General features: G+C 43.0%; 1 protein-coding gene across 1 annotated transcript; it reads right to left on the bottom strand.

Moving 5' to 3' along the window:
• Nucleotides 1-26,196, bottom strand: rhbdf1a (rhomboid 5 homolog 1a (Drosophila)). Its single transcript, XM_034540333.1, has 18 exons — nucleotides 25,828-26,196; nucleotides 8,748-8,892; nucleotides 8,499-8,638; nucleotides 6,082-6,295; nucleotides 5,552-5,758; nucleotides 5,196-5,318; nucleotides 4,926-5,089; nucleotides 4,246-4,497; nucleotides 4,031-4,142; nucleotides 3,839-3,913; nucleotides 3,560-3,721; nucleotides 3,341-3,447; nucleotides 3,195-3,258; nucleotides 2,803-2,897; nucleotides 2,614-2,689; nucleotides 2,184-2,284; nucleotides 1,210-1,363; nucleotides 1-1,016 (listed from the first exon to the last, which is right to left on the bottom strand). Exons 2-18 carry the CDS (start codon nucleotides 8,862-8,864, stop codon nucleotides 597-599), a joined length of 2,583 nt encoding a protein of 860 aa, XP_034396224.1. The 5' UTR covers nucleotides 8,865-8,892; nucleotides 25,828-26,196; the 3' UTR covers nucleotides 1-596.
• Nucleotides 26,197-27,439: the final 1,243 nt, after the last annotated feature.

Here is a 27,439-nt window from a genome sequence, read left to right on the forward strand (position 1 = left end):
TTTTCATCTGTAGATTTCTTTTACTGTTGTTTTCAGTTACATGTGAGTAGACAGGTAGCTAAAACACGACCATGTTCAAAACAAATATCACTTATTGAGAAGCAATAAAACAAATAGAAGAGAGAAAACATTCGAGTGCTCAGTATACTGTAACAAAAATATGGCAGTAGTTGGTACATTTATTAACAAGGCACCAACGGTAACACTATCAGATTTTTGTCCCTGCTTCTGTATGAGGTTGCCTGAATAATAAAACCTGGAGTGTGAATGTCTCTCAGTACCAGCGCTGGCTTCTTTAATGCCTTCCTCACATGTAAAGGGCAGCTGGGAATTTTGATGAGGTTCAGAAGAAGTGCCATACCTTTGTTTCACTGGACAGTGAAGGAGTGATAATGACTGCCGGTGAACAGGGAGGTGGTTAAAGGAAGTGTTTAAGATGAGTGACATAGGTATTCATACTAACAGAGTAAAAAAACACAAGTACATTGTCATTGTTCATAGAGAAAGGGACACAGGGGCAGAGTGGAGACAGACTGGCTGAAATCATCTGTTAGTCCACATCTTTTGACCTGATGCCTTCCTGTGGCGCTCACACTTCAGTGGAGGTGAGCGTTGAGGTCGTACTTCTCGCAGAATTTGTCCGTGAAGGGGATGCAGGTTAGCAACTCGCACCATTCACACTTGATCGGGTAGACATAGAAGAGCACCACGAGGCCCGAAAAGAGCCCGACAAACACCAGCAGGAAAACGATGATCTGACAGCGTTTGCGGTACAAGTCCATGCGGCCGAAACTGATGTATGGTAAGATGGCAAAGGACAGAAAGAAGCCAGAGATGAAGCCACAAATGTGGGCGAAATTGTCGATCCATGGCAACAGCCCAAAGGCAAAGAGGAAGAGCACCACACAAAGCAGCTTGGTAAAGGCCCTCCAGGGCTGGGCAAGGATCTGCCAGCTCTGAAACAACTCCACGAACAGGCAGGCCAGGATCCCAAACTGAGAGCCGGCTGGGCCAACCTGACACAAAGACAGCAGAGAAGGGGGCGTTAGTCTACAAAAACATGGTCACGAACATTTACTATGTGATTTAAAAGCATAATGTGGTGTTCTTAGTAAACCTGATGAGTTTCTAAATGGGAAATCACATGCCACATCTCTGACTGTGATGTTCCTTGCGCTGATATTTTGTGGGTGTTAAAGCGGTGATCACCTCTGCTCTATAGGGCAAAAAGATGGCTGAAGCTAAGTTGCCAGTGATGCCACTGAGAATGTAAATGATTGAGATGCGCAGCCAGCCCGCCAGCTTCTCCAGGTCCCTCAGGATGGTCATCTGGAAAGCCACCGACACCAGGCAGTGAAGGATCCTGGGAGAACGAAAATGGACACGGTGCTCATATGTGTGCAATGTGACATCGGTATGTGTGTGTGTGTGTGCGTGTGTGTGGGAGAAGATAATTCCTCTGTGTAGACGAGGCAAACCACTCAGCAGACAGATGACTTTGCCCATCAACAAAATCAGTTTCTATCTCATTGAAGCTTAATGAGTTTGCGGAGCGAGGGCACTTTGTTTAATTACCCAGGAGACAGATAACAGACAGCATGAGGATGAAGAACCGCTCCTCTTAACAGTGAGGTCAGCTCTTTGTGCTGACGGACTGATGGGTCTGAACGACAGCAAAGTAGTGCATTCAGTCTAAAATGCACAGTGCATAACTGCAATTAAATACGATTTTTCACTAAATCTTACCAAAGTACAGTTTCCATACATTTGTTCTGTTGTGATATGAGTATGAATACACAGAGAGAAGAGCTACTGACAGCTGCAGCCCATTTTATTGGATGTGCACAACACATAGAGTCCTTGAAAACACGGATCTAGACCAGGCTGAGACCAAGTTGACTTGTTTTTGATGCATTAGGCTGATCCTACTTGTACAATTGCACTTCAAGTTTCTGCTTTTATTTATACTATTGGTTAGAAAGTACATATGTAGGGTTTTTCTTTTTTATTCATGTTTGAGGCTGAAAATACCCGCACCAAACAAAATCACTTAAATAAAACTCTGAACATAAATAATATAACGATAGCCGAATAAAATGAATCCCATATTCCCCTTTTGTCTATTTCTTTTGCAGGCAGATCTTAGAATAAGCTAAACTACTTGGTGACAGCGTCTGACTCACCCAGCATGGAGGAAGAGTGAGAGCCAGAGCCTGTAAAACTGATCTGGGATCTCAGGGTTGAGGAAAGGCAACAGTCCACACACGTCGTCCATGCAGTGCACCTGAAGAATTAAGTGATGCTCCTCAGTTATACAAATAATAATAATGAGACAATGAAAGATCACAAATAACATACACATGAAGAATGGCTCGAAGTGGTATTACGGAAGTATACAAAACAGTACACCAGATTAAATTAGCAACAGATGCAGCTGAAATTAAGTTTTGCACATTTTACATCCATCCATTCATCCATCCGGGGCCGGATCGCGGAGGCAGCAAGCTCCGCAGGGTATTGGAGACATATTGCAGCGGCTCTCTCAATAAATACCTCATCCCCATGAGAAAATAAAATGTCTCATTTGTGTATACTAAGGAGAGAAATGCTTACTTGAGAGCAGAGAGTAGCCTCCTCATGAAAATAGCCGTTCATGAAGTCACAATATTCCCGGGAAGTGATTTCACACCTCGAAGAGAAAAAAAAAGGCAGCAATTAATAAATTAGTAAAAGTATTAATGTTTTTTTTTTTAACCAGTTTAAGTCATAAGTTCATCACGGCATCGTCTTAGCTCTCCTCACCTCCCTTTGGTTCCAATGCAGCACGGCCGGCCTGTGATGGTACAGTCTATATGAGGCAGGTTGGTGTGGTTCCCTGTGTTGTACCTGGTACAAATCTAAAAGCCAAAGCAGTATTTATTTTACTTTTGTGTAACATCAGTGCCAACATGTGATATCCTTCCCAGTTTCATCAAAATTAAAAGAGATATAACAGACTTATGTATGTTTTATTGACAGGATATTAAAGAGGTATTCTATGATGATGAAAGAAGACTTACAAGAGCAAATATAATTAATTCCCCCAAGCATTTCATTAAGGTCAGATCATATGTGAGTGATCAGCTTTAACTTGTAAGACACCTTCATCTATAATCTTTATGCATATATACCAGACACAAATTTAATGCACTCACTGGCCACTTGCTGATATCATCAAGCCATTCATGAGGTAATACTGAGGCAGGCTCTAGACATATCCTGTAACGAGACAAACACACGTTGTATTCACCCGCCAGCATCACTTATAATGTACAGTGAAAGAACTACGAGTGTATCTCACCTGGGATCCTGATGACACACAGAGCCATACTGTCTGTCTTTACCGCTTTTCAATAACTGGGGAGTGCTGGAATGCCTCGGCCACTTTACCCACACAGCTAGAGTACTCTAGAAAGAAAGCCACAAAAGAAAGGGGTTAGAACTTCCCACAGTGTTTGGCTGTCGTGAAATGTTAAAAAGGGTCAAGGAACACAAATAATAACTGGGCTTGTCTACAGACCGAGCACTCCTCCTCTGAGGTTTGGACGCAGCCGGAGCGATCGTTACGCACGCAGCAGGCAGAGTTGCGTTCGATGGCTCGCTTGTCCCTGATAAGATCGTGCACCTGTTTGTCCTGCCGCATGCACGGAGAGAATTTGGCCCCCAAGTGGATAAGAGCTTCCTAATATGCATAGACAAAAGGGAAGAAAAACAACAGCAGTATCGTATTTATTAAAAGGACATTTACTCGTGATTATTGCTTGTATTCTTGATGTTCTGGAGAGAGAAGAGTGCTCACCGACCCCGGCCCAATCCAAAAGTTCTCCTGCTGTACAAACTTGACATTTTCATACACACCTTTGTTTCTTAAAACCTGTGTCAGAAGAAATTACGAATCACAAAGAGTGCAATCAATATGAACGGAGTCGCAATGAGATGAAAATATTGTGAAAGTGCGTTAACAAATCATCAGGACTGAGCCGCTACTCACAGAATCAACTGTCTCGTGCTGGGAAAAGCCCACTGGTGCAATACCGTAGATGCATACGGCCAAGATAGTGATGAGCAAATGGACAACGGTGATCCAGTATGTAAAAAAAGGCCTAGAGGAGATAGAGTTTATGCATTTAAAAAAGCAGCTCTCATCATCCATCATTTTCGTCCAGAGAGAAACCGCTTTAAGTCAGATAAGAAGAGGTGCAGTACCTGTGGTCATCCATGTCCTCTATCTGCCTCTTGACGTAGCTGTCAATGCGCTTGCGGTAGGTGCGGTTTGTGAGCTTCCCTACCATGCCCAATCCATAAGGCCTCTTCTCTCGGGCGAAAAGCTTCTTGACAGGCACAACGATGCGCTGGCCACGCCGCTGCCCGGTAACGCTCACCACCTCCTGCCGCAAGGGCACCTTTGGTGGTCCCGGTGTTCCTTCTTTGGCTTTGCGCCACCCTCGCTCCAGAGGTCTGGAAGAGTCAACAGAGGAGACGACACTTCTGGATCATCTGGCTATATTATCAACCAGATCAATAATTACATGTTTTTGTCAGATTGGTTATCAGTAGAGCTGAAAAAACCTTATTAATTGTTGTGTGTGTGTGTTTATATATGTAACATACACATATAACATATACATATATATATATTTTTGGGTATTTGATATAGATATATACATATATGTACGTATATATATGTATATATATATACACATATATATATACACACACATATATATACGTATATATCTATATCAAATACCCCAAAAAAACAATTGTTTGTTTAAACCAAATCACTTTATATTGTACAATGAATGTTGGTTTGACATGTTGTGCAAATCTGGATTGTTTTATTATTTAAAAAAAATGAATTGTGTCAATACTGCCTGAATGCTTACAGCATGAGATGACTTCTCTCCAGCTCCGTCTTATCGAGGGCGCTGCCCGTCAGCTCCAGCTCCTCGTTCTTGCTGCTGGGCTCCGCCTCTTTCATGGCCTCCTCAGACGGCGACTCAAACACCTCATCTGCGTATGTAGACAACTCCTCCTGCATCAGAATATCCTAGAAATAACATTGGGGAAAGAGAATGCTGGAATTATTATGAAATTAAAAAATAAACATGGTTACCCAGTAACAGCAACACAAGAACATTGTTGTTTTTCCTGACCCTGGCAAAGAAAGATGTGTCCAGTTCATCAGGAAAGTCCATCATGTCCTCCTCCATGAAGCTGGCGGGAGTGAAGCTGCGTCTTTGGGCCCGTTTCAGCGTGCTCTCTCGTATTGAGCGTCCCTGAGTGAGAAACACACAATAATGTGCATTAACAGCTTTAATCTTTCCATCACAGACAGTTACAAAGTAATACCGAAACAATAAAGTCCAATAACATAGAGAAAGGAACATGTGCAGTGTTTTGGTACACGTATTCTCCTGCTTATTTATCGTATATATATAAATGTTATTTTTGAAAGTACTGTACATATGCATATTGAATCGGTTAGGTGGATCTCATCCCTCTCGTTCACCTTGACCAGCGCTGCTGCAGCCCTGAAGCTCATCTTTGCAACAGACTCCCTCTTACGTCGACGAGGCAGCCGGTTGAAACCTGAGCGGGAGCTAGTGAAGGAACAAAGCGAGGCAGCTCCAGGGGTGATGGGGGTCTGAGGCACGCTGTAGCCATCCACCTCCTCCACCATACGGAAGGCTCGCCCTCGTGCCAATGGGTCCACAATCTGGAGACCAAAGGGTTCAGCGAAGGGCAGTTAGAAAGAGCTGCACAGTGCACATTATCAAGACATATTCTACCTGAGACATTCAACACTTGCTGTAAACAAGATCAATTTAACATAAGAGACAGGCTCAAAGTCAGAGGACTCTTTGGTCATAATGCACCTGAGTGCCAAGTGGAGGTGCCAGTTGATATATACGAAAACACAAGCCTTTTAATTTGTTTATTTTTGCAGGTTAAAGCACATGATTTTGCACCATCTGCATGAAGAAATTATGGATTCAAACAAAAACAGCATTAAGCAAATCAACCCATGTATCCCTTTACCTTTTGCATGCCATATTGTGAGGAGGGGACATAAAGAGGAGGCGGGGTCTCCGTGCTGGTTAAGGAGATGTTGTCCTGGCTGGGCAGATCCATCTCTCGTAACACCTGTGGTTTCAGCTTTCCGTAGCGCAGGCTGCAGTGGCGGAGGCTTTTCCTCTGCCATTTCTGGGTGGCATCGCCGTCCTTACTGACCCCGAACCAGTCCGCCGTTCCCCTTAACACCACAAACACTGAACTTTCAGCTCTCGAGCACCAAACTCGCAGCACACGTGCTTCACTTCTCCGCAGAGAGATTAAATGGTATCTGGCCTGGTGAAACTTGAGGTGTAAGAGCACTCATTGACGACCCTCTTAAAAGCCACGTTTGTGGAGGAATGGATCACTAAGCACGCGTGGGACTGATAAGACTGCACTTCCTGGGATGCGGAAAATAATTGCCCTAGATAGTGCAAGTAATAGGCACAGGAGAGGGGACATGCCTGGGCAATGTGTATGTCCAGACACACCGGGAAAGATAGGTACACACACACACACACTGAATGCAAGGTGGAGAGTCACAAAGTCTACTTTTTTAAAGAAAGAGTGAGCAAGAGAAGGATATACTGGAAATGCTGCAAATAAAAGCCAAATAAATGTTTTCTTCTATTTTTAATTGACCCAAGCTGACAGCAAATCCAATTAACAGACAACAGGGGATTCTTCCAGATTTTAATTGTGTCCCATTCCACCAACAGTTGATGAATATACATGCAATCACGTTGTTGAAGTTGAAGCCTAATAAGTACCAGAGCAAACAATGTTACTGCACCCCGAGGGCAGGAAGTGGAAGTGGAAACACTCTTCAAAGGAAAGTTCAGGCAAGCTAGCTGTTTCTACACTAATTACCAGCTGCAGAGTGAATGTTCAGTGAAGTTTGGTTAAAGTCTATTTCTCACTAGCTCCACTCACTCTTTCCATCAGTGAGTACATTTAGCTGGTTTTCTGGTCCTCGGCTCCCATAACATGTGTCAGTGACAAGATTGCACAGCTCATATTCTAAGATATGTGTGCCTTTCATTGCAGCAGTGGACATAACTTAGATAACCTTGATTTCTATGCGTATGATTGAACATACTTATTTAGTCCAGCATGCTTATCTAATCAGTGTCCACTAAAGAAGTCTTTTGTCTTCAGAAGCAACAACTTCTTGTGATGCCTGCCGTTTGTTTACCCTTCTAACTACTCGGCTGTGTCATTCCTGCAACTCTGAATAAAAAGGGGAATTGGTAACAGGACAGCTTTTAGTTTCAGGTCCTCTTATGACTCATTAAAAAAAGAAATATGTATGACTCACATTATTGGGAATCTTGTGAGGTAAAAAGTGAATAAAAATCTACATTAAAGCAACATTGGCAAAATCATGTCAGAATTATGATTGTGTAATCAACATACAGGCACTATACTCACTGTTGTCCTAAAGAAAATAAGTGAGCATACACCACTGACCCTAACACCTCTGCAGTCTTGTGAGGGACTTCCTGCCGTACCTTAGCAGGGTTCTGGAGAGCGAATGGTGTTTCCTGATGCTGCGGCGAGCAGCCCGCTGCCCCTTAATGGGAACCGTGTTAATCCGCTCAAAGTGCACCCTTCTGCTGCTGTGACCAGGCAGAGCAGGGCCAGAGGGCGGCGAGAAAGGGACAAAAAGGAAGGAGAAGGAAAGAGAAAAGACAACAACAGGCAGTGAGAAGGAAAGGTGCAGCTGGACAGTGCTGTAGCCTTCATGCAGAGAGAGCGAAGCAGACTGCTATAGGACTTGGTTTTCATTGAGATTTAGATCATGAGGAAGGTCATTAAAGAAAGTAAACAGGCATGCAAATTGGAAAAAAAGGGAAGGAGAGCAGAAATACTGTAGTTAAATAGAAAGTTTTTTTTTTTTTAAATGCTATGGGACACAGGCTGCTAACATCCTCCACTATGTGCTGTTTATATTACACGTTGTAGAATTTCATTCTATAATCTGCAAAATCTGCTAGCTCTTATTTTTGTAATCCAGAGGTTCTCAACCAGGATGACGGAACCCCCAAGAGGGTCGCGAGAACATATTGAAAATAATATGTGTAATAGTGTTTTACATTACATCGCCAGTGATAGAATAAGAATAGATTTGATAAAAAGTTAAAGTTTGCCTGCACATGAGTTTCTGACAGGGGATGCAAAAAGTCACCAAATACACCAACAATCTAAATTTCCTGGAGCACATTGGACAACAACTCGGTGCTAACTGTTAAAACTAAACAAACCGCAAACAACGTCATTATTATTCGGGTGGGCGCAACAGGAAAAAGTTGAGAAACACTGTTCTAATCTTGAAGCATGCTCCAACCCGCTTATATCAAGACGTTAATAAATAAATCCAGCGCATTGCTAGCTGCGTTTACCTCTTTATGGTCTGAGTGATGGATGACTGGCGTTGTAAGACAGGCCGCCGGGTGTCAAAGAGGTCACGGGGTGGTGACTGGAGGTGAGAGGTCTCCACTGGCATGCTGATGCTGCGCAGGAACCCCTGCCTCTTCACCGGCTATACAGGAAAGGATGCATGAGAGCAGTGTGAACACAAGTTATGACAGAACATGACAAAGGTGACGAAAAAAAAAAACGAAAAAGGGGGATTCAGCGTGAAAGAACACCTGAACAAAAGTGGGAGGCTCGTCCAGCGACATCTGAGCCGTGGGAATGTCCAGTCTGAGCCAGGGAGGCTTTTTCCTCTGCAGGCTGCTGGTGCTCTCCCGCCGCGGTTCAGCCATGTTCTCTGTCCCACCCCAGGCCTGCCAGCTACACAGACAGAGAAGGAGAAGATGATGTTATTCTGAGTTTCAATGAAACACATCTCAAGTAACGACGCATAATCAAAATGTAAGGGCACTGTGTGCGTTCATGAAGATATTGTGCTGCAACATTGTTTCACAAGAGGGTGCTAAGGACCCTTATTTGATTCAAACATGGGCGTCCACATCAATTTGTTATTCCCCAGAATATTATTATTCCCCCAAAACAGTTCACGTGGACATTTAAAAAAAATAATTGTAGTTTAGACTGGCAAAGTTTGCAGTCTTAAAAAGCTTAAAATCAAATTAAATCCCTGTTTGTCGTTAAAAGTTGCTCTACATCCAGCAGACATCTTTCAGAGACTAATGACTATGTATGCGTTACCACAAGGAGGCCTGTGGACCAAAGGAGAGCGCAGTGAACCTCACTCTCCGACAGCGTGCCTGTAGCTGCAGCCTTGTTATCACCAGGCCCTCGTTTTATTGTCCCGCCATCTAACCTCACTTCTCTGGGCCTGCTGGTTCATTTCCTGTCATTTACTAAATTCCCGCAGAAAACTGCTCATTTACCTCAGTGCACAGGCATCATTTACTCTTTGAATCATCAAGCAGTATGTGTTAGTTATACATTTGTCATTGATTGAAGAAATCTTTCACTCAGCAGAAAAGGAGAAGTTTGAAAAAATAATGATGAAAATAATCAACGCTTTTTATTGCAAAGCACAAATGTGTCAACTTGCGAAAGAGGGTGTCCTCGGCTGTAAAACCAAATGAATTTGAAGAACTGCTTTTCTGTCCTCAAATGAGTTCTGTTTCACAAGACGTCGTCGTCACATATGACTTTAATGTCGCATCGCATCACAGGCTTTTGAGTTTTTAGCGCGTCTTCAATCCTCTTGTTAAAGATTCAGCTCCACTGCTTTTAGTGACCACATCTGCTTCCCATTGCCATTTCAACACACCGCAGGCTTCTGTTTTAGCCCAAGTGATGATGGGAAGTGTTGTCAGTGGATCTCAGCAGAGTAGGGGAGGAACACCTCAGACTGAGGGCAGCAGGGGTCATCACCAACGTGTTAATATTTAAACATGCTCTGACAGACATCTCTCAATCCACCAGTTACCAGAAGCACGCTGATACTGTATTTACTATATCATACGTTGACATTTCTACCACAATTAAGTTGTTGAGTGTGCTACGAAAAGAAGAAAAACTAGATGTTTATAAAACTGCAGTGTAAGTTGTTATGAAGAGGTTTCATCTTTCATTTACTGTCGGTCTGGAAGGTTATGGCTTATTAGGATTTGACATTGAACGTCATCTGACCTCCTCTGGACTGTGATACCAGATTAGCAAAGCAGACTGGACTCAGAGGTCAGAAACTGTGGGAAACGGAGTGATGAAAGGTGGCTGAGGACCAGTAAACAGAGTGCAAAGTAAATTATTTTTGACACATTCTGCATCACTCGACTCTTTTTTGTTGTTGTTGTATTACTAAAGAAAGAGAGCAGAGTAATCTGTCTGTAAATGCACTGAGAAGAATCACAACTGCGAATCCAGTATCTCCGCTTGTGCACAACAGCCCCCTCTCTCTCTCTCGCCCCTAGCGAGGACGCCCGACATTTAATTACTTTCACCATAAGCTTAATCAGCGGGGCTCCTGATATAGAGCAGATCAGTGACGGGAGGGGGCATCAGCTTCATGGTTGCAGATTGAAAAAGACTGGGACTGAAGTGAAAGCAGGCGAGGCAGGAACCTCATTTTCGTCCACGCTAAACATTGTTTGATTGCTTAAGATTTGGTTCCTCCTGCTGTAACTCAGTTTGCCCTGAATGCTGCGGTGATGCCGTTCTGCCTCCTCAGAATGAAGGAGGGGGTGGAAGCACATACTGAGCAACTCTCATTGTTTATGCTCTCTTCCTGCTTTAGGCTTTTTTACTGTCTACTGTCTCCCATTCCTCTTGTCCTTGCATGCATGTGGTCTCTATGAGTGATTGCCATTTACAGGCAGCTACAGCTTGATAGTTTATTTATGCTTTCTGCCTACTTGCTTGCCAGATTAAACCCACACAGACACTTAAACCCACACACAAAAAAAACTATTCAAACTATGTAAATGGATTGAGAGTGTGAGGGAAACATCTCACAGCTTTAGTACTAAACATCTATATATCACACACAACAGCAAAAATGGCTTTCTGATCATGCCAAAGCAGCTGGGCAGCTATTGTTATGGATCGCCATCAGAGCATTTGATCATCGGCCAAGGTGAACCTCCAACGTCCGTGAGATAGCGACGCCAAGTGCCATGGAAGTCCATCTCCCTCTTTCTCTCTCGTCCTCCTCCAAAGTCAACACGGGACCTGAGCTGGCATGCGCCCGCGACTTGTGTTTAGGAGTTTGGCTCGAACAGTTGGCATAGTGATTGCTCAGATGCAAGCGTGGCTATGACAGCCACTCATTTCTCACCGTGAGGGAGCACTCAAAATGTCAGTTATTTCTTCCATCGGGCGATAAGAAATCCCTGCACAGAGAAGGTAAGACTCAAGGCTGGTCCCCGTGTGAGAAAGACGGGTCTTCATAGGCAGAAAGTCCTTCAGAATGAGAAATATCCTTGGGGGTTGAATGAGAGTTGATTAAATTGTGCATTTGGCAATTATCCAGGCTGGAGGATTAGCCTTCCCTTGAGCATGTTATCTGTTCATGGTCAAGTTTGACGGTGAAAGAAAATGAGTTGTAAGGTACTGTCTTACTGAGACCAAACTATCCTTATCGAATTCATTCAACCTGATCAACTGCTCGGCGAATGCACACCGATGTCTTATCTTACTCTCAAGGTGATTATTTCTGGTTGAGATGTCGTATGGCAACAATTCAGAGTGTGTAATAGCTCCCGCCAGTGTTTACATTCCCAGCACTGATTTTCAGGCCCACATTCTTCAAACCACAATGATTAAATCTAGTTTCTCAAAAAGGATTTGTTTTTACTTAACGATTCACATCTAAAATAGGGAAAACACCCACACCCATAACTTTGCTCTGTCCCTCACGAGATTGGCTTCCTGCCGTCGTTAGCTCCTTGTGAGAAACTAACACTTCCTACACAATTACAAGACACATGACAACCACACACGGATTGTTTTTAATTATGGGGCTGACATTGCTTCTAAGAGGCCTTTTCTTCTTGCCATTGCGCGCAGGAAAAACAGACAGGAGGACAAAACACAGAGGACGTCTCTGCAGGTGCAGGGACGTCCAGCAGCTCATAATTACCGGGGTTGACAGGCATAACCAGCACTCTCCTTCTCCATCTGGGGAGCTGCGATGTATTGTCATACCTTCTGCGGTCAAACTCAAGCCCAATGATTCTTTTCCATGCCATCTGTCAATATAATCACTTGGTAATGGTCTCCAGTCATGCACAGAGAAGTCACGGCGGGTTTATGACAACAGCTGCCACAGGTGAGGCTTAAAGACAAACAGTGGATGGAGCTCTTAAGTGCCACTTTGAACACATTCAAGCCGGAGTAAAAAAAAAAGAAAAGAAGAAGCTAAGTGAGGGTGGGGGCCGTGCTACAGCTTCATTTTGTGCTTGTTCATTGTGCACAACATAACCAGCTTTCCCCAACTGCTCTCCCGCTACAAATATGTGTCGAGGCTTGCAAGAGAGCATTGCCCCCCTGTTTCACAATCATCATAAATAAAATAGTAATCTGGCCATGGCCTCTTTTTTTATTATTGAATCAGTCATCTAATCTGCAGAAATATTCAGTCGCTATACTCACTATTGAAGAGAGATTAAGGACTGAGAGCTTTTTAAACGTAACACATATGATCTCTCAAATGTACACGTGGAAGAATCATTTATGAATTAAACATTTCTGAGATAGTGTTGTAAAATATGTGTTGAAATCCTCTATCTGGAGCCATTTAAAATCTCAGTGCATGCCATACCCACATTCCTTAAGATTTCTGTCTGCACTGAGCCACGCTGAAATGGCAGAGAGGAAAACCACATGAAGTCTAACCATTATGGGCAGGAGCTGGCTGGTTTCCGGGTACTGAGTGTATTCTACTGCTCTGCGCTACTCTACAGGAGGCAGACTAGCTGCAGCCACACTGAGGGGGTCTGAGCTGTGTCATAGAGGCTGACAAAGCACCAGGAGGCAGGCCAAGTAGGGCCCTGCTTGCTCCCAACAGAGAACATAAAGTCAGCATAGAAGGTAGGTAGGAGGAATTGCTGCCTAGCATGCACGGGCAGTGGCCATGATGGATGACCTCATTAATCTGGATAGTGAGAAGGCCGGATACCTCATTCTTGAGAGCGCTTCCTGGCCCCACTCCTTTGTTCCTGCTCTTTCTCTTCCTGCATGTTGCTTCTCCTTCTTTGTCCACTACAGGTCAAATTGTTGACCATTATGGCTCAAATCTCTATTGAACAATTTCCCATATACTAGCAAGCTTTTTTTTAATATCGAGTGATGTTGGTACAATTCCAGGTTCCAGATTGCTGTCTTGCTGAAAACCTAATGGCACAAACAGGTTATGTTTAGTTTTCCCCATGCTCTAACAGTTAGTCATTCACTATAAATGTTCGTACTATCCATTGTTTCTTATGTTTCAGTCCATGCTGGAGGCGAGGCATGACACTGGAAACAATGGAGGGAAACAAGGCTATTCAGACAGTCGCTCTCCCTATATTGTTCTCTCACTAATGTAACTAGAAACTTTATTGGCAAAGGCTCTTCTTAATATAAGAAGACATGCAAAGCAAATTAGATATTTTCTCCAAAAAAAACGCCATCTGGATCAGACACACTTCAACATTAATATACAGTAGCGGTAGTTCCCTGAAAGGGGATTTCAAAATGATGTGCAGAGACTCATGACCACATAGTCGTTCTAATGAATGGGTGGAGGCATGTGGGAAACAATATGAAGAAGCAACAGATCTGGCAATTCACCCCAATAGACAATCTAAGCATAAATAATTCACACTTAACACGACAGACGTGTCTTGTGTCGGACCTACTGCCATCTGAAGCCCATCTGCGCATTAATTGCAGAAGTATGCTTTTGATCTTTATATAGCACACTGTGCTTCCGACCAGGGTTGAATTAAGAAGCTGACAAAACTACAAAGCTACTGATATTTCATTTAGGTGAGGAGAACAGAAACAGGCACTAAAATAATCTTGTTATACTGCAGAGCAGACATAAGTGCCAGATGACATAACCAGTTGTGAAAGTAGATTTAAATACAGAGTTATCAATTAGAGCATTTCTCTGACGTGTCTCTTAATATCTGGTCGCTCTGACAACTATGAAAACCATGTGACTTTAACACATGGCTTGCTCACACAATGCTCCTCAGCAAAAATCAAAATGTAACTATCCAAAGTCCAGGCTTAAAGCCTTTCTCTATCTCTCTTTCTGCCCATTTTTGCGAAGGAAGAAAATACTCTGCAAAATACAGCTGCAGGCCAGAGAGTGAAGTGAAACTGAGCACCAGTAAAGCTGCAGTCATCTGAACACCAAACCACCTTACGACACACACACACACACACACACACACACACACACAGAGAGAGACAGCAGAAAATATCCGTCGCAGCTGACCCCGAGATCAAATGTCACAGCTATCTGAGGGGCGGGCATGGAGGACGGGCGGGCGGGGCTGCTGCTGCAAGATAGGTAGTTGAGGGTCGGCATGGCTGATATACCCAGCCAAGAAGGGTGGAGCAGCTCATGCCTTTTCCCATGTTTTTCCACAGATCTTTAGCTCAGGCTGTCAGCACTCGGTGGGATTTTACAATGAAGACTTAACCTCTTACTCTCAGTGTTTCCAGTCTGTAGTGACAGATTTGTATCGGGTCCATTGCCAGGCTCCCTCGCGGTCATTACAGTGTTTACTAAACGACAGGATCGAGTGCCAGAGATATGAATAGCTCGTGAACGTATAAATGGCCTCCTAACACTTGCTGTGTGCATGTGGTGTATTTCTAGAGCTCAACTGCAAATGTGCGCCTGGATGAAACTGTGTAGAGCAACATAAAAAACATCCTGCTCCAGAACTCTAAGCAGTGGGCTGTTTTCTGTAAAAAAAAAAAAAAAAAAAGTATTAAAAAAAACACTTTCAAGATGTTCACATCAAACTAGTTTTACAGAACTGGATGCGTTCATTTATCTCAGTCTCAATAAATAACCACCACCAGATGCAATATCTGTGTTCACCATCGCACTACCTGCTCCGCTACCCGTCCTCCTCTACAAAGCTTTATATATTGCCAGGCGAATGCAGGGCCTCGAAAATTGCACTTGGTTATTTTATCTGCACAACACCCGGTGTTTCTACGTGCAGCAATATCCTGCACAGGAAATCAATATGAAGGATGGGTGAGGTGTGTCAAAGAGTACAAAAGGATCGAAAAATATACAATTACTTTAATCTCGGTGTGTTTACAAACATCGGCCAACCTAATATCAGCTCTGCTCAGCACAAAGTTTCAAAACTTAAATTATTTAGTAATAAGTCGTCCTGCAGGTGAATTATTTACTGCACACTTGCTATTGGAGCGGCGGTTCACAGCCCCCTTAGTTACAGCATCTCTGTTCTGAGGATTGTTAACGGGTCGAGTCCAGCTCCCAAACAGGTCTGTCTTCACTTCAGGGGAAAAATGACGCTCACTTAGTCTGTGTAGTGTCTCAGTCCAGAGTCGTGGTTGCGTCTCTGATCTTGAGGAAGAAGCTGACAGTAAAACTCCGTTGGCGTGGGCAACATGTACCTCACAGGCCACGGCAACTAAATACGGTTTTATAAAAATAACAAGGGAGCCGTGTGAATATTCCATGACCACTTCAGTTAAATCAGGTAACACCCTGTGAAATCAGCCCACAGTGAAAACGGCCTTCACTACTTAGGGATAAAGCAGTTGATAAGCGGTTCGTTTTAGGCTGGAGCTCCAGCTGCAAAACCTGAAACCTCTTTGTTTACCGTTCAGAGTTTATCTTCAACTTACTTTTTATCTCCAGCTGTACTCTGCCTACAACAGAGTGGGGAAAATCCCAGCAACCCCTGAAACCTACCGTACAACTCCACATTGAGCTGTGGACAGTTAATGAAATTCAACAAGACTGTGAAACTCTGATCGCTGATCTCAGAGGTTAACAGAAAACTGTGGTGGATGTTCAAAGCAACAGCTACAGTGTCCCAATAAAAATGCGGACACTGTAATGGACCCACACGTCAAATGTGTCATGATATAGTTTATTCTGCGCAAAAGGTTGAGAGGGATGAGAAGCCATTAGATTAGGCTAAGATGTCGTTGCGTATTACAAGCAATGAATTACATTAATACATAAAATGGCATACAGACTCATAAATCTCAATGCTATTATCCAACATGTTGAATATCCATATTAGACGAGGGCTGTCAAACCAGACCAACATTATCATCTTGTAATGAAGCCCTCGTCAAAGATGCAAATGTCAAAGATCTCGATTTGCACTACTCGACATAATCAGAAGATCAATAACTGACGTGGTGAATTCTCACTCGTTGATCTGACCCGGTTTCACATCTTAGAGCTGTCTCTTACTAAGGAAAGACGCTTTAGACAACAAAGGAAAGTAAGCCATTCTTCTTGCAGCGCCCGGTTCTCCCAAAAGTGTCCTGAGAGTACAAACAATCGCCTCATTGTCTTTGGGAGGTTTGACATTCTCTCTTTAAGTGAGTAAGAGGAGAATCTCAGAAACAGTGTGCCCTAACAACATGTGATCCCCATCTAAATAGTTTCCAGCATGATATCAGCCTGAATCAAGCCTACAAAAGGCTGCATTGTGCGGCCTTATGTGGAATGGGCTGAACAAGGGTCATTGAGCAGCCTGATCGGCGTCAAGAAAAACAAAAAGCCGGCTGAAGTTTTCATTCCTCCATCAATGGAAATGGCGCCCTGAGCAAATTTCCAGCTGAGATAATTACTCAGGAAAGACAAGTTAACTCCATTATGGGCTAGCAGAGACAACGTATTTGCTTGTACGGTTAATTGACAAAAGCTACTCCCACGGTGACGGGGAAATGATGGCACACAGTGAAATGCTGCTATCACAACTGCTTAGGTTCATCTTTGTGCTCTAATCAATCATGGGATAAAAAAAAAAAAAATGTAAAAAGGAAAGCCATCAGCTCTGTCATCTCACATCCTTTGTCGAAGACCACCAGCATGGAGAGAGGTGCTCATTTTACAGAGGCGCGCTGGAAGGAAGGAAGTGCAGAACAGAGGGGGGGGGGGGGGGGGGGGGGGGGGGGGGGGGGGGGGGGGGGGGGGGGGGGGGGGGGGGGGGGGGGGGGGGGGACGTGCAAACCGAAGGCAGGAAACACACTGCAGACCGGGAGCATTCCGCGTGTCCGGTCAACACAACCACGGAAACAACATACACTTGCTCACATGCACAGGAACACATCCGCACTGCATGTGTAAACACACACAAACACACACACACACATCTCATCCCAGGCCACGGTGAAGCATCGTCACCGTACGCAGAAAATAATAGGACCCTTTTGGCCTAGGGCAGAGAGTGACAGTGAGATCTCAGTGTGGTGTGACATGGAAGCGGACACGTTTATTGAAGAAAGCAGATGAAGTGTGGCCTGTATCACTGGCACAATGGGAATCAGCCTTATTAGCATGGATTCAAGCAGAGGAGAGAAGGGAGGCTGGTCTTTCATGACACGCTCTACAAAGTCAACTAAAAGGCACTTAAAGGGGATTCCAAAAGTAATATTGAATGATTGGTTCAACTGAATTTGTATTAAATTATACCATTATAATAAAAAATAAATGTAGCGTTAAATAGTAAAGGGTCTTTAGAGGCCAACAAAATGTGTTAAAATCAAATGATGTGAAAATCAACTCTTCCTTTCTTCGGGATTAAAATGTAACTTCTTAAGATAAAATATATTACTTAACAATGAACTAGACTTTTTTTCTTCAAAATTGGTCAAAGAAAACTGAACAAGTTGGAAAACACCTCTTCAATTCCTTTCTTTGGCCGTTGGCCTTCCATGTCCACAATCTCTGCTAATGTCTCAAGCTCTCGGCACACTAAAGTGAATCTGTATCAACATGTGAGCAGGAACATCCTTATTAAAGATTACAAACCTACATGCAGGTGTAATAAAACAAAAGCAGCTTTACTTTTAAAAGTACCTTTACCATGGCATGAAATACAAAAGTGTTACGGACAGCTTACATTTACTCGACATAACCGTGATTTTACTCATTTAAATCTAATACTAGAATATTCAAATGTTTCTCCATAAAACACCCTATTATCAAACGCAAGCCTCAGACCTGCAGACCTGTTACAGCCCAGAGTACAAATGATTGACTGCATTGATTTTCACCACTGCAGGTTGTGAATATATATCCAAATGTGGGAGGGTGAGCATGCGTGTCTATGAGTGTGTAGTGTGTACGTGTAGGTGTGTAGACTTCACAGTCAAGTGAAGGACAGAGAATATAAATTGAGCTTGTTGGTGCCAGAGGCGTACACATTTTCTGTCACATAGAGACATATTTTCTATTTGGATGATGGTACAAACTTAAATCTGTCACAGGTAGGAGGATATTCTTACATTTATGCAGAGGCACCAGCCAGAGACCAACAACTCATTATAATAAAGCTCCCATATTTGAATCTCTTTCATCTGATACACAGGCAAATATGTGTATGAAAGAAAATCACAAGATGGACAGAGCCGTCATTAAAATGAATAACGCGCACAAAGTGTATCTGATTGGGAATGACTTATATTAGATAAAATAGTTTGACCAACGGATAAGTGCTTATCCACAACTACGCTATGTGCTCTAGTTCCCAGCGCTGGATGTGGGAAGAGCACACACACATCAATCAAACCACAACATCCCTTCTGCTCAAAAAAGGGACAACAATGTACTTCACAAACTGTGTGCTCGACATTTCCTTCAGACCCACATGAGAAACCCGCGGGTCTGACGGTGACACAAATGTGGATCACAATGCATTTTGGCATTTGGCTGTGAACAAGCGTGAGCAACGTACAGTGTGGAGCAATGAGTCAGATGAATGTGAAGTGAGATTTTGGGCGTCAAAGCGAGTGAGAATCATTCTTCATGGCGGTGACATTTCTATTAATGGTTTTCAAAAGGCAGTTTACAGAAAAACCTTTCAGGTGACAAAGAACATTCACAGATCCACATGTTACTCTGTGCATGGTGAATATGTGGTTTGAATAGCACCAAATTCAGAATGGTTGCATTAGATGCACCAATTTATACAAGCAGCAGAAGTATTTTTTTAAAGTAAAATTGTATCTGTCTTTTTCCGACACAATTGAATATTTTTCGTCGTCTCACAGGTTCAGTGTAATTACACTTCTTTTAGAGATCGCTCAGACTCTGATAAAGGCTACTTTGAGGAAGTGAGGGGGATCCCAAGGGGACACCAAGTGGTGAGGCCAGGGTCTCCGAGCTGGGATCCCAGAGATGTAAAAGCAAGGATGATGGGGGAGGAAGGAGGAAGAAAGCCATGCAGCTGGGCCAAGAGATCAGTGGAAAACTTCAGACAAAAGCACAGGGAAACTGGGAAGGATGGGGCAGGTCCTCTGGGACGGTCACACCAGTGACGGGGAAGGTCTCCGCAATCCTGATTTAACTTAAGAAAGCATACAGACTCCATTTTGTGGAAATAAATTCCGTTTTCCCCCACGGTTAAGTGTCACACATGTAGACATGCTTCCTGAGTCTGCTTTTGGAAAATGTTGTCACGCGGCAGCGACAAATGATCAGGAAATGTGACATTGGTGAGGAGACAGAATGTCTAATTCTGACAAGTTGAGAGAAGTGAAACAAAAAAAAGAAAAGAAACTTGTCTCCCTGAGTGGGAGTAAAAACTCTGACAGCCTCCAGGATTAAATTACTTTTGATTGGCATAACTCTTCATATTTCTTTCTGCCGAGTTTGGAGAGAATATGCTTCACGACATATTAGGCTTCCAGCGTGGTGCCTTCACTAAAACTGGGCGTGATCAACTGGGCACCGTAAAGGAAAGGCTTTACATCATTTTCCCTGGCACGAGACATTACGAGCTCTGTCAACTGGCAAATGCAAGGGAAAGTTGGCACGGGTGTGAAGAGAAGCAGAGGCAGTAAAAAAGGAAAGTTGAGAGTTAGGTACATGTTCAAATATGCCAACGGCACCTGGCTAGTTGTCAATCCGTCCGACTGACAAACATTGAGCACAGTCCAACAGATTTACCACAATCTATTTGTATAAATAAAATGACGACTGAATAATGAAATGAGACTAAAGGAGATGCACCGTGGGCATACTTTAGTGATCCCCCAGCACCCGTGTTTCAACACTTTGATGGTTCAAGTTCATTTAATAGAAGAGAACGTTCAAACCGACTGAGATCCATCTCTTCCGAAAAAAAGCTAGTAAAAGAAAAAGTCACAGAGGAATCCAAAACACACCCTCATTTCTGGGAAAGCTGCTGGAGTGAATTTGGTATGTGATGTTGGTGGGACGGTTGAAGCGGTCCAGATATAACTGTGTGTGTGTGTGTGCAGCTCTATTGAGGGAACAGTCAACTTGAGTTTAGCAGTCTGGTACACAATGAGGATTCACAGCCTCTGGGCATGACGACCCACTGTGCCAACGATCTGGGGGTGGGGGGTGATCCTAATTAAAACTGCACCCTCATCACTGCTGTAACAGTGCTGGCACACCGTATCAGCCCGGGTGTTCTTTGAGTTGGTCCTCCGGCCAGACAATGGTCTGAGAAGAGGTAAACAACACTGTGCTGTCATCACAGCGTTTAAGGCCTGTGCTGCATGCTGCCATGTCGCCAATGAAGATTGGCAACACACACAACAAAGCTACATTTACTTTTTGTATTTTGATTGTTAAGTTCTGGTCAGTCTTTTTTTGATAATTAAAGTTGTACAAGTTGTAACACATTTATCGATTGAATCATTTATTAATGACAATACACCAAACAACTTTTGGGTTGCCAGATTTTTAAGAATTTCTGGTGCATATCCTCATCTTGCATAACTTGCACTTTTCTCAATAGGTAGTTGTTTATTCATGCATGACCACCCCTCTCCAATGGACAGTCAAAAAACTAATTAATAATAACAAAATAAGTGCATTTCTAACAAGGATACTGCACAGACTTTTTACTAGTTTACCATCAAGTTATACCACTGTTATTAAAGCTTGTGTGAGCTTTAAAACAAAACCCTCTCTCAAGGCACTTAACCCAGGTAAGATAACACAATTGCAACATACCTGACATACATATATCTATATATATTCCTGTCTCGAGGCAAGTAAGATATTTATTGGGTTATATGCGGATACGCCCTCAGAGAGCTCTTCACGCTTGAAGAAGGAGCTCAAAGTTCAAGGAACCATTGCTGTTTGTCTATGAGCGTCAGCCTTCTGGGAAAAAAATTCCCACAGCCCTGAAAATGAGCGCTGTCCTGAGGTTAACCAGCCTCAGACAATGTGTCAGTGAGAACAGAAGCTACAGGAAACAAGAACACCCTGTAACTACAGACCCTAAATTAGATGTTTTCATATCTGCTACAGCCTAATGTTGGCCTCAACTGAATGACTGTGAGAACAATTCATAGTAACCTATATTTTCAATTTAGGCACACCTCCAAATTTTCGCCAAAACTGTGAATCAAAGGTTTTTAGTCAATTCTGTGAATGCTGGTTTATGTGTCTGGCTCAGGGTGGCATGACCGGCAGACGGAGGCCTTGGAGGCTCGGAGGTAGACCTGAAATATCCATGCTGCATTATAGCATTACATCACAACTGACTTCCCCCGTCATGGCTGCCGCTGCATCATGCCACCACCAAGATGTCATAGGATGGGAACAGTTGAATGCAACGGCTGTGCGTCACACAACTGAGACATCAACAGGGGAAGGAGACAAGCAAACTAGCAGCCATCGGATGATGATCTGTAGGAGCAACAAACACCACACTTCCTGTATAATTAAAACCAATGCACCAGCACCGATAAATGTATTGTTATTTTCCCTGCCAACATTCCTCATTGTGTATGCATGCCAGACACTAGAGACACAACACTATTTTCGTTTTTCCACAAATACCACATTATTTGACATGCAAGAAAAATCACTGATCCTCCTTCTGACAACATCGTCAAAACAGTACCCACATCAAAGTTCAAAAGAGGTACGAGCTAAGCGCGTACTGCTAGAATTAGATCAAACACTGCCTGTGGGCTCTCTTACCATCAATCCTGTTAAAACATACCTGATGTGCTTTTTAAGCTGATGTCTGTTTGAGCTCAGTTGTGGAAACAGTTGCAATAAATTTAGCAGGAAAGCATGCGTATTGTCTGCAATGTAGCAGAACAAGTTGGTTGACATGTTTGACCTCTCCAGATACTGCTGCCGTGCCCCACATTCACAAATCAACTCGGGAGACAATCTTCACTGTGGCAGTTTTCACACAAAAGTTGATCGGGATGACAGACACATGACACACATGTCTCAAAGAAATATGGAATTCAGCTCTAATACACGTCTATACTCACAGGGAGAAGGTTGATGACTAGTGGACTGGAATGGAAGCACTGTATACACCCTCAGGAGTTTATTTTAATTTCAAGTATCGAAAAGTTTCCAAAGTTACTAAATATCTTGAGCTGAATTTTTGTAAAAAATTATAAAATAAGGCTCAAAAGTTATATCATGATTTCCTGTGCGTGTTGAATTCTGTTTTGATTTATTTCCTCAAAGTTCTGGTCAGTCTTTTTTTGATAATTAAAGTTGTACAAGTTGTGACGCATTTATCGATTGAATAATTTATTAATGACAATACACCAAACAACTTTTGGGTTGCCAGATTTTTAAGAATTTCTGGTGCATATCCTCATCTTGCATAACTTGGACTTTTCTCAATAGGTAGTTGTTTATTAATGCATCTTAAGCTGAATTTTTGTATAAAATTATAAAATAAGGCTCAAAAGTTATATCATGATTTCCTGTGCGTGTTGAATTCTGTTTTTATTTATTTCCTCAAAGTAAGAATAATTTAGGCTCACTGAAGTGTTGGAATACTAAAATAAGCAGATATAGAATATATAATATTATGTGATATTATTATAACGTGTGGATTTTAGAAGCTGCTTCGGGGAAATCTAAAAAGGGAAATTAGCGTCCTGTCAGAATTCATCAGAATGTTTGAAATGTTTAACGGTGCAATATATGGGATTCACAGCATTAATATAGCAAAAAAACAATATATTTATATGTAAAGATATAGTGGAGTAATGTCTACCTGAGCAGTACTGTGAGCGTACCCAAGTGGTTAACCTTTCATATGGTGGTTACAGCTGATAACACCGTTACGACAGACTCAGTTAAACACACCGTTAGCTCCGTCAGCCTTCTTGCTGTTTGTTTTGTTATTGTTTGCACTGTTAGCATGTTAGCATGTTACAACGTTGCTATGTGGAGAGCCGTTGAGAGGCAATGGAAATGCTCAGAATCTCCTTTATAGCACTATTTAAATGAAAAGCCTGCAATAATAATCAGATTATTCTATAGGATATAAATCAATATAGTGGACTTCTTTAAGAAACACATGCTCAATAGATATTACAGATAGAGACAGACTTAAAACAGAAGGCTATGTTAATGTTCAGGTCGCCTGTAACACAGCATTCTCAAGGGATCAAACTTTGGACTTGTGATACAGATGTGTTAGTTAGAGAAACAGCCCGAGGTTACTTAGAGAAGCATGTGCTCTGTACACATGGGACTGTTCAGCCCGGTGACGCTCATTGTGCCTGAACTCAGAGCGAGGTCTGTCCAGAGACAGAAGAAAATGACCGACAATCACAGGGTGCACACCCAGGTTTTGGGAACAGGCAGATTTCAGACGGCTTCTTCCAGGAAATCTATTGCTGAAGACCATGCCGTCATCTTATCAACAGAGCATCAAATCTACAAAGGGAGATTATTCTTGGCTAAATAACTGTGTCCTGCTTGTTGATGTATCATCTTGAAGTGATTAGGCCAGGCATGAAAAAACATCCCTATGGCGCTATTGGGAAGTGCTTGCGAGATGTATGGAAAATAAATATCTGTTGAAGAATGGCTATGAATGAAGGTTGATGACACGAGCGCTGAGCGTAAAATCACGCACTGTAGCTCTCCTGAAGGTAACGCCTTGAAGTAGTTGTACAGGACTGAGCACTTGGCCAGACTGACAGACAGACAGACAGACAGATACCGCGCCATGAGTCATGCAGGCATGACTACAGTGTGGCCCCCTCAGCAGCCCCCTGAAAAACTCACATACCAGCCAGTCAACACAGGCCAGTCTGGATGGTCCACCTGCCTCAGCAGAGCGGCTCACAGCTAAGTATCACGTACCCACATGCACCCACATAAACACACACACACACACACACACACACACTGGAGTCCAGTTGGAACAGAGGATGAGCACTACTGCCACTATCACACATCAGAGGCCCTGCTTTATTGGTGTGATTACATCACCCAGAGCCATGATCCCCCTCCCTCCATGTGATAAGGTTTCAGGAACACTAGGCACACAAACCAGGCCATGTGCTCCTATGTTCTGCCTGCCAAAATAACTCAGCAGTTTCTAATACAGCACGTCTATGGTTTCACTTCAGTCTGCCCAGGTATTGGAGGACATTGAAGCGCATAACCTTTCAGATGTCAACAAGTTTGCAGTTTGTTAATAATATGCGAGCGGCCGTCCTGGAGCTCTAAAAACTCGGATGAGTCAAATCTAGACATTTAAGTGACCCCTCCATGCGAAGGATTTTGTGGAATTTGGGCCCTTTTGTGAGTCACTTTGAGTCACCATGTGCTAGTGCCTCATCAAAAAGTCGAAGTTTGGAAGAAAACAAAGCTCTAAGGAAAGAAATAATGCTTTGTTCAGGTTCAAAGGGTGTGAGTGCAGGGAGATGATATGAGAAACGCCTGTTGTCTCTCACTCTTCTCACGCACATTTTCATCACGAATTATGCAACATGTGTACGTATCAAATGTACGGTGCTGCCATTTCATTCACAGAATCATGCTTTAACATTCACGATTGCCTTTGATGAAGATGATGGTGATAATGAAGGTGAAAGAGGAGCATGGAGGAGGAGGAGGAGGAGGAGAGGAGGAGGAGCAGATCACAAGGATGATTGAGGTCATGGTGTGACTTTATGCATGATGTTCTGCATGATTAGTCAACAACATTTAGGTACATTTTGTTGTAGAAAGTTACAATTAGGCCCAGCCATCTCCAGCCACATGAGAACATGTTGCCCGTTCTTGACATTAAACCACCTGGCCTTTGGCTCATGCAGCGTGGTTCTAATTAAAGTATATCTCTCTCGAATGTTGGCCAAGTTTGAGCAAAATAGGAAAAGAAAGTAATGTAGCTCCTCAGCTTGTATCTCATTTTGGACATGAGGCTCAATTCAAACCTCATTCATTCCACGTACACATTTCTTAAATGTGTAGAGTATTTCACTTTTCTTTTTCTTTCTAAAGATGATTGGGCCCTATAGACCCAATTATACTACATGAGCTCTTTAATTAGCCTCTTTTAACTATGAAAACTCCCCCACACGCCGCCCAAATGACATCCTGTAACGTAAATGTCCTTCTGCTTACTCTGTCCAGGCTGTACTTTAAGTTTTCCCATTTTGACCAATTGACCAGCCATTCAATCTACTACTATAAACTCGTTTATCCTCCTCGATCACGACCGATCACGACGCGTGAGCGCTTCCTCCGGCTGCCGCCTGCCTGCCTGCCTGCCTGGCTTCATGGGCGACCACAGGAGACAGTCCTATAATAATGACACAACTTACCCTTATAACAACCAGCTTAGATGATCCCCAGCAGTGAAAAAAAAAAAAAAGATCCGGTTACACAGATTATAATGTTTTCCCCAGGCAGCAGATGATATGATTTGTCACATCATCTTGAGAGGGGCGCAGGAATTAAACTCGCTTCTTTTCCCACCCCGCAGATGTTCTCAAGCCAAGCCCGGTGCCGCGGTATTAAATCAGGTCACACCGGCAGAGGCGGTCCAGGGTGGCGTTACCGAAATGTCGCTGCCGTCCGGATCTCTGTTTCCCACCTACGGACAGAGCATTCCCACACTGCTCCATGAATCGACCCGGGCTAAGTTTTCTTCCTGCCGGTTGTAGCCTAATTCAGTTTGACGGAGAGTCAGCCCCGCCCTGGACCGGAGACGGTGTGGGGAGCGGGCAAGCCCGTCAAGATCACCGACCAATCGGTGTGTGCACTGGGAGGCGCTGCTTCTCCCGATGGAAGGCGGTGACTAAGCGGTATCCTCAGTCAGAGGGGTCCAGGGACTGAACCCGGGGTGTAACTCTCTCCATCAACACTGGTTCTCTCCACAAAGGTCCGCGAACCCCCTTAAATGACATTTAATAAGTACAATTAAAATAGTCATACATTTAACAATGTTGTATTATAAATCAACATATGGGATCTGAAGTGGTTTGAATGGGATAAAGTGAACCCAGTTCATATTTCAATCTGGATTATGTTTAAAGACTGACATAATAAACCATTGTGCCGGAAAATAATGGGGGATATTATTTATTTTATTTTATTTTAAGCTACTTAAATGCAGCTGGAGGTCCAGAGGTCATGCGCAGCCTGATCTGCTAGGCCACTTAGACGAGTGGACGGTACACATACGTATGTAAAACGATGTGTTATAAGAGCTACAACATGTTATCTACACAGACCAATTATGGGCCTGACACGTGTTTTATGGCGTGTATGAATGAGCAATCAGCATGTAAGAACAACATAACATAATGCACATTTCAAAATACAAGTCTCAGTGACAAGCCATGAGGATAAAACATTAACCAACAAAAAGGGATTTGTAATTTTAGAAGCAGAATTGGTGTCATTATATTTGGATTAGGCTATTCTTAATTTTTTCCCCCAAAAAGTGTTCCTCTTACTCCACTTATTAGTAAGTATTTAACGCTAGTTTTGAGCACCCGCCTTAAGAATTTTACACCATGCATTTTGCTGCATATATTGCTTGAGTGTGTGAATCGTGAATAAAAACCTAACGCATCAGTAGGTCCTTTGTTTGCACTCAGATATATGTTCAATAAATAGCAGACCTGCACAGCCATATTCATTTATCTGCAAGTGCTGTACATAAAGACCAAAAATAGAATACAATTGTGACTAACTTCAAGACTTTTCAGTGAGTGAGCACATTTTGTATAGAAAAAATAAACTTCTCAAGAATAGTTTGAAGTTATGCACTATGCATCACAGTTCGCACACTTGAAGGGGTCAGCAGAGCTTTGAGAAATGACAATCTTCTTCTCCCCGCCTCCTCCCGTCCTGCATCTCAATGTTTATTCTGGGCTCACTTCTTGAATCTTTGAGTTTTCTGTCATACCTCAAGAAATAGATTTTCTA

This window comes from Cyclopterus lumpus, chromosome 8, assembly GCF_009769545.1.
Source record: "Cyclopterus lumpus isolate fCycLum1 chromosome 8, fCycLum1.pri, whole genome shotgun sequence".
Lineage (NCBI taxonomy): Eukaryota > Metazoa > Chordata > Actinopteri > Perciformes > Cyclopteridae > Cyclopterus > Cyclopterus lumpus.

Bases quoted from the DNA above. Each gene is read 5' to 3' on its own strand.
- rhbdf1a (XM_034540333.1), bottom strand. From the start codon at position 8,864: ATGGCTGAACCGCGGCGGGAGAGCACCAGCAGCCTGCAGAGGAAAAAG. The intron at 5,090-5,195 runs GTCAGGAAAAAC...TGTTATTTCTAG, and splicing joins ACACATCTTTCTTTGCCAGG to GATATTCTGATGCAGGAGGA. The intron at 4,143-4,245 runs GTACTGCACCTC...TATCTCCTCTAG, and splicing joins GAGGACATGGATGACCACAG to GCCTTTTTTTACATACTGGA.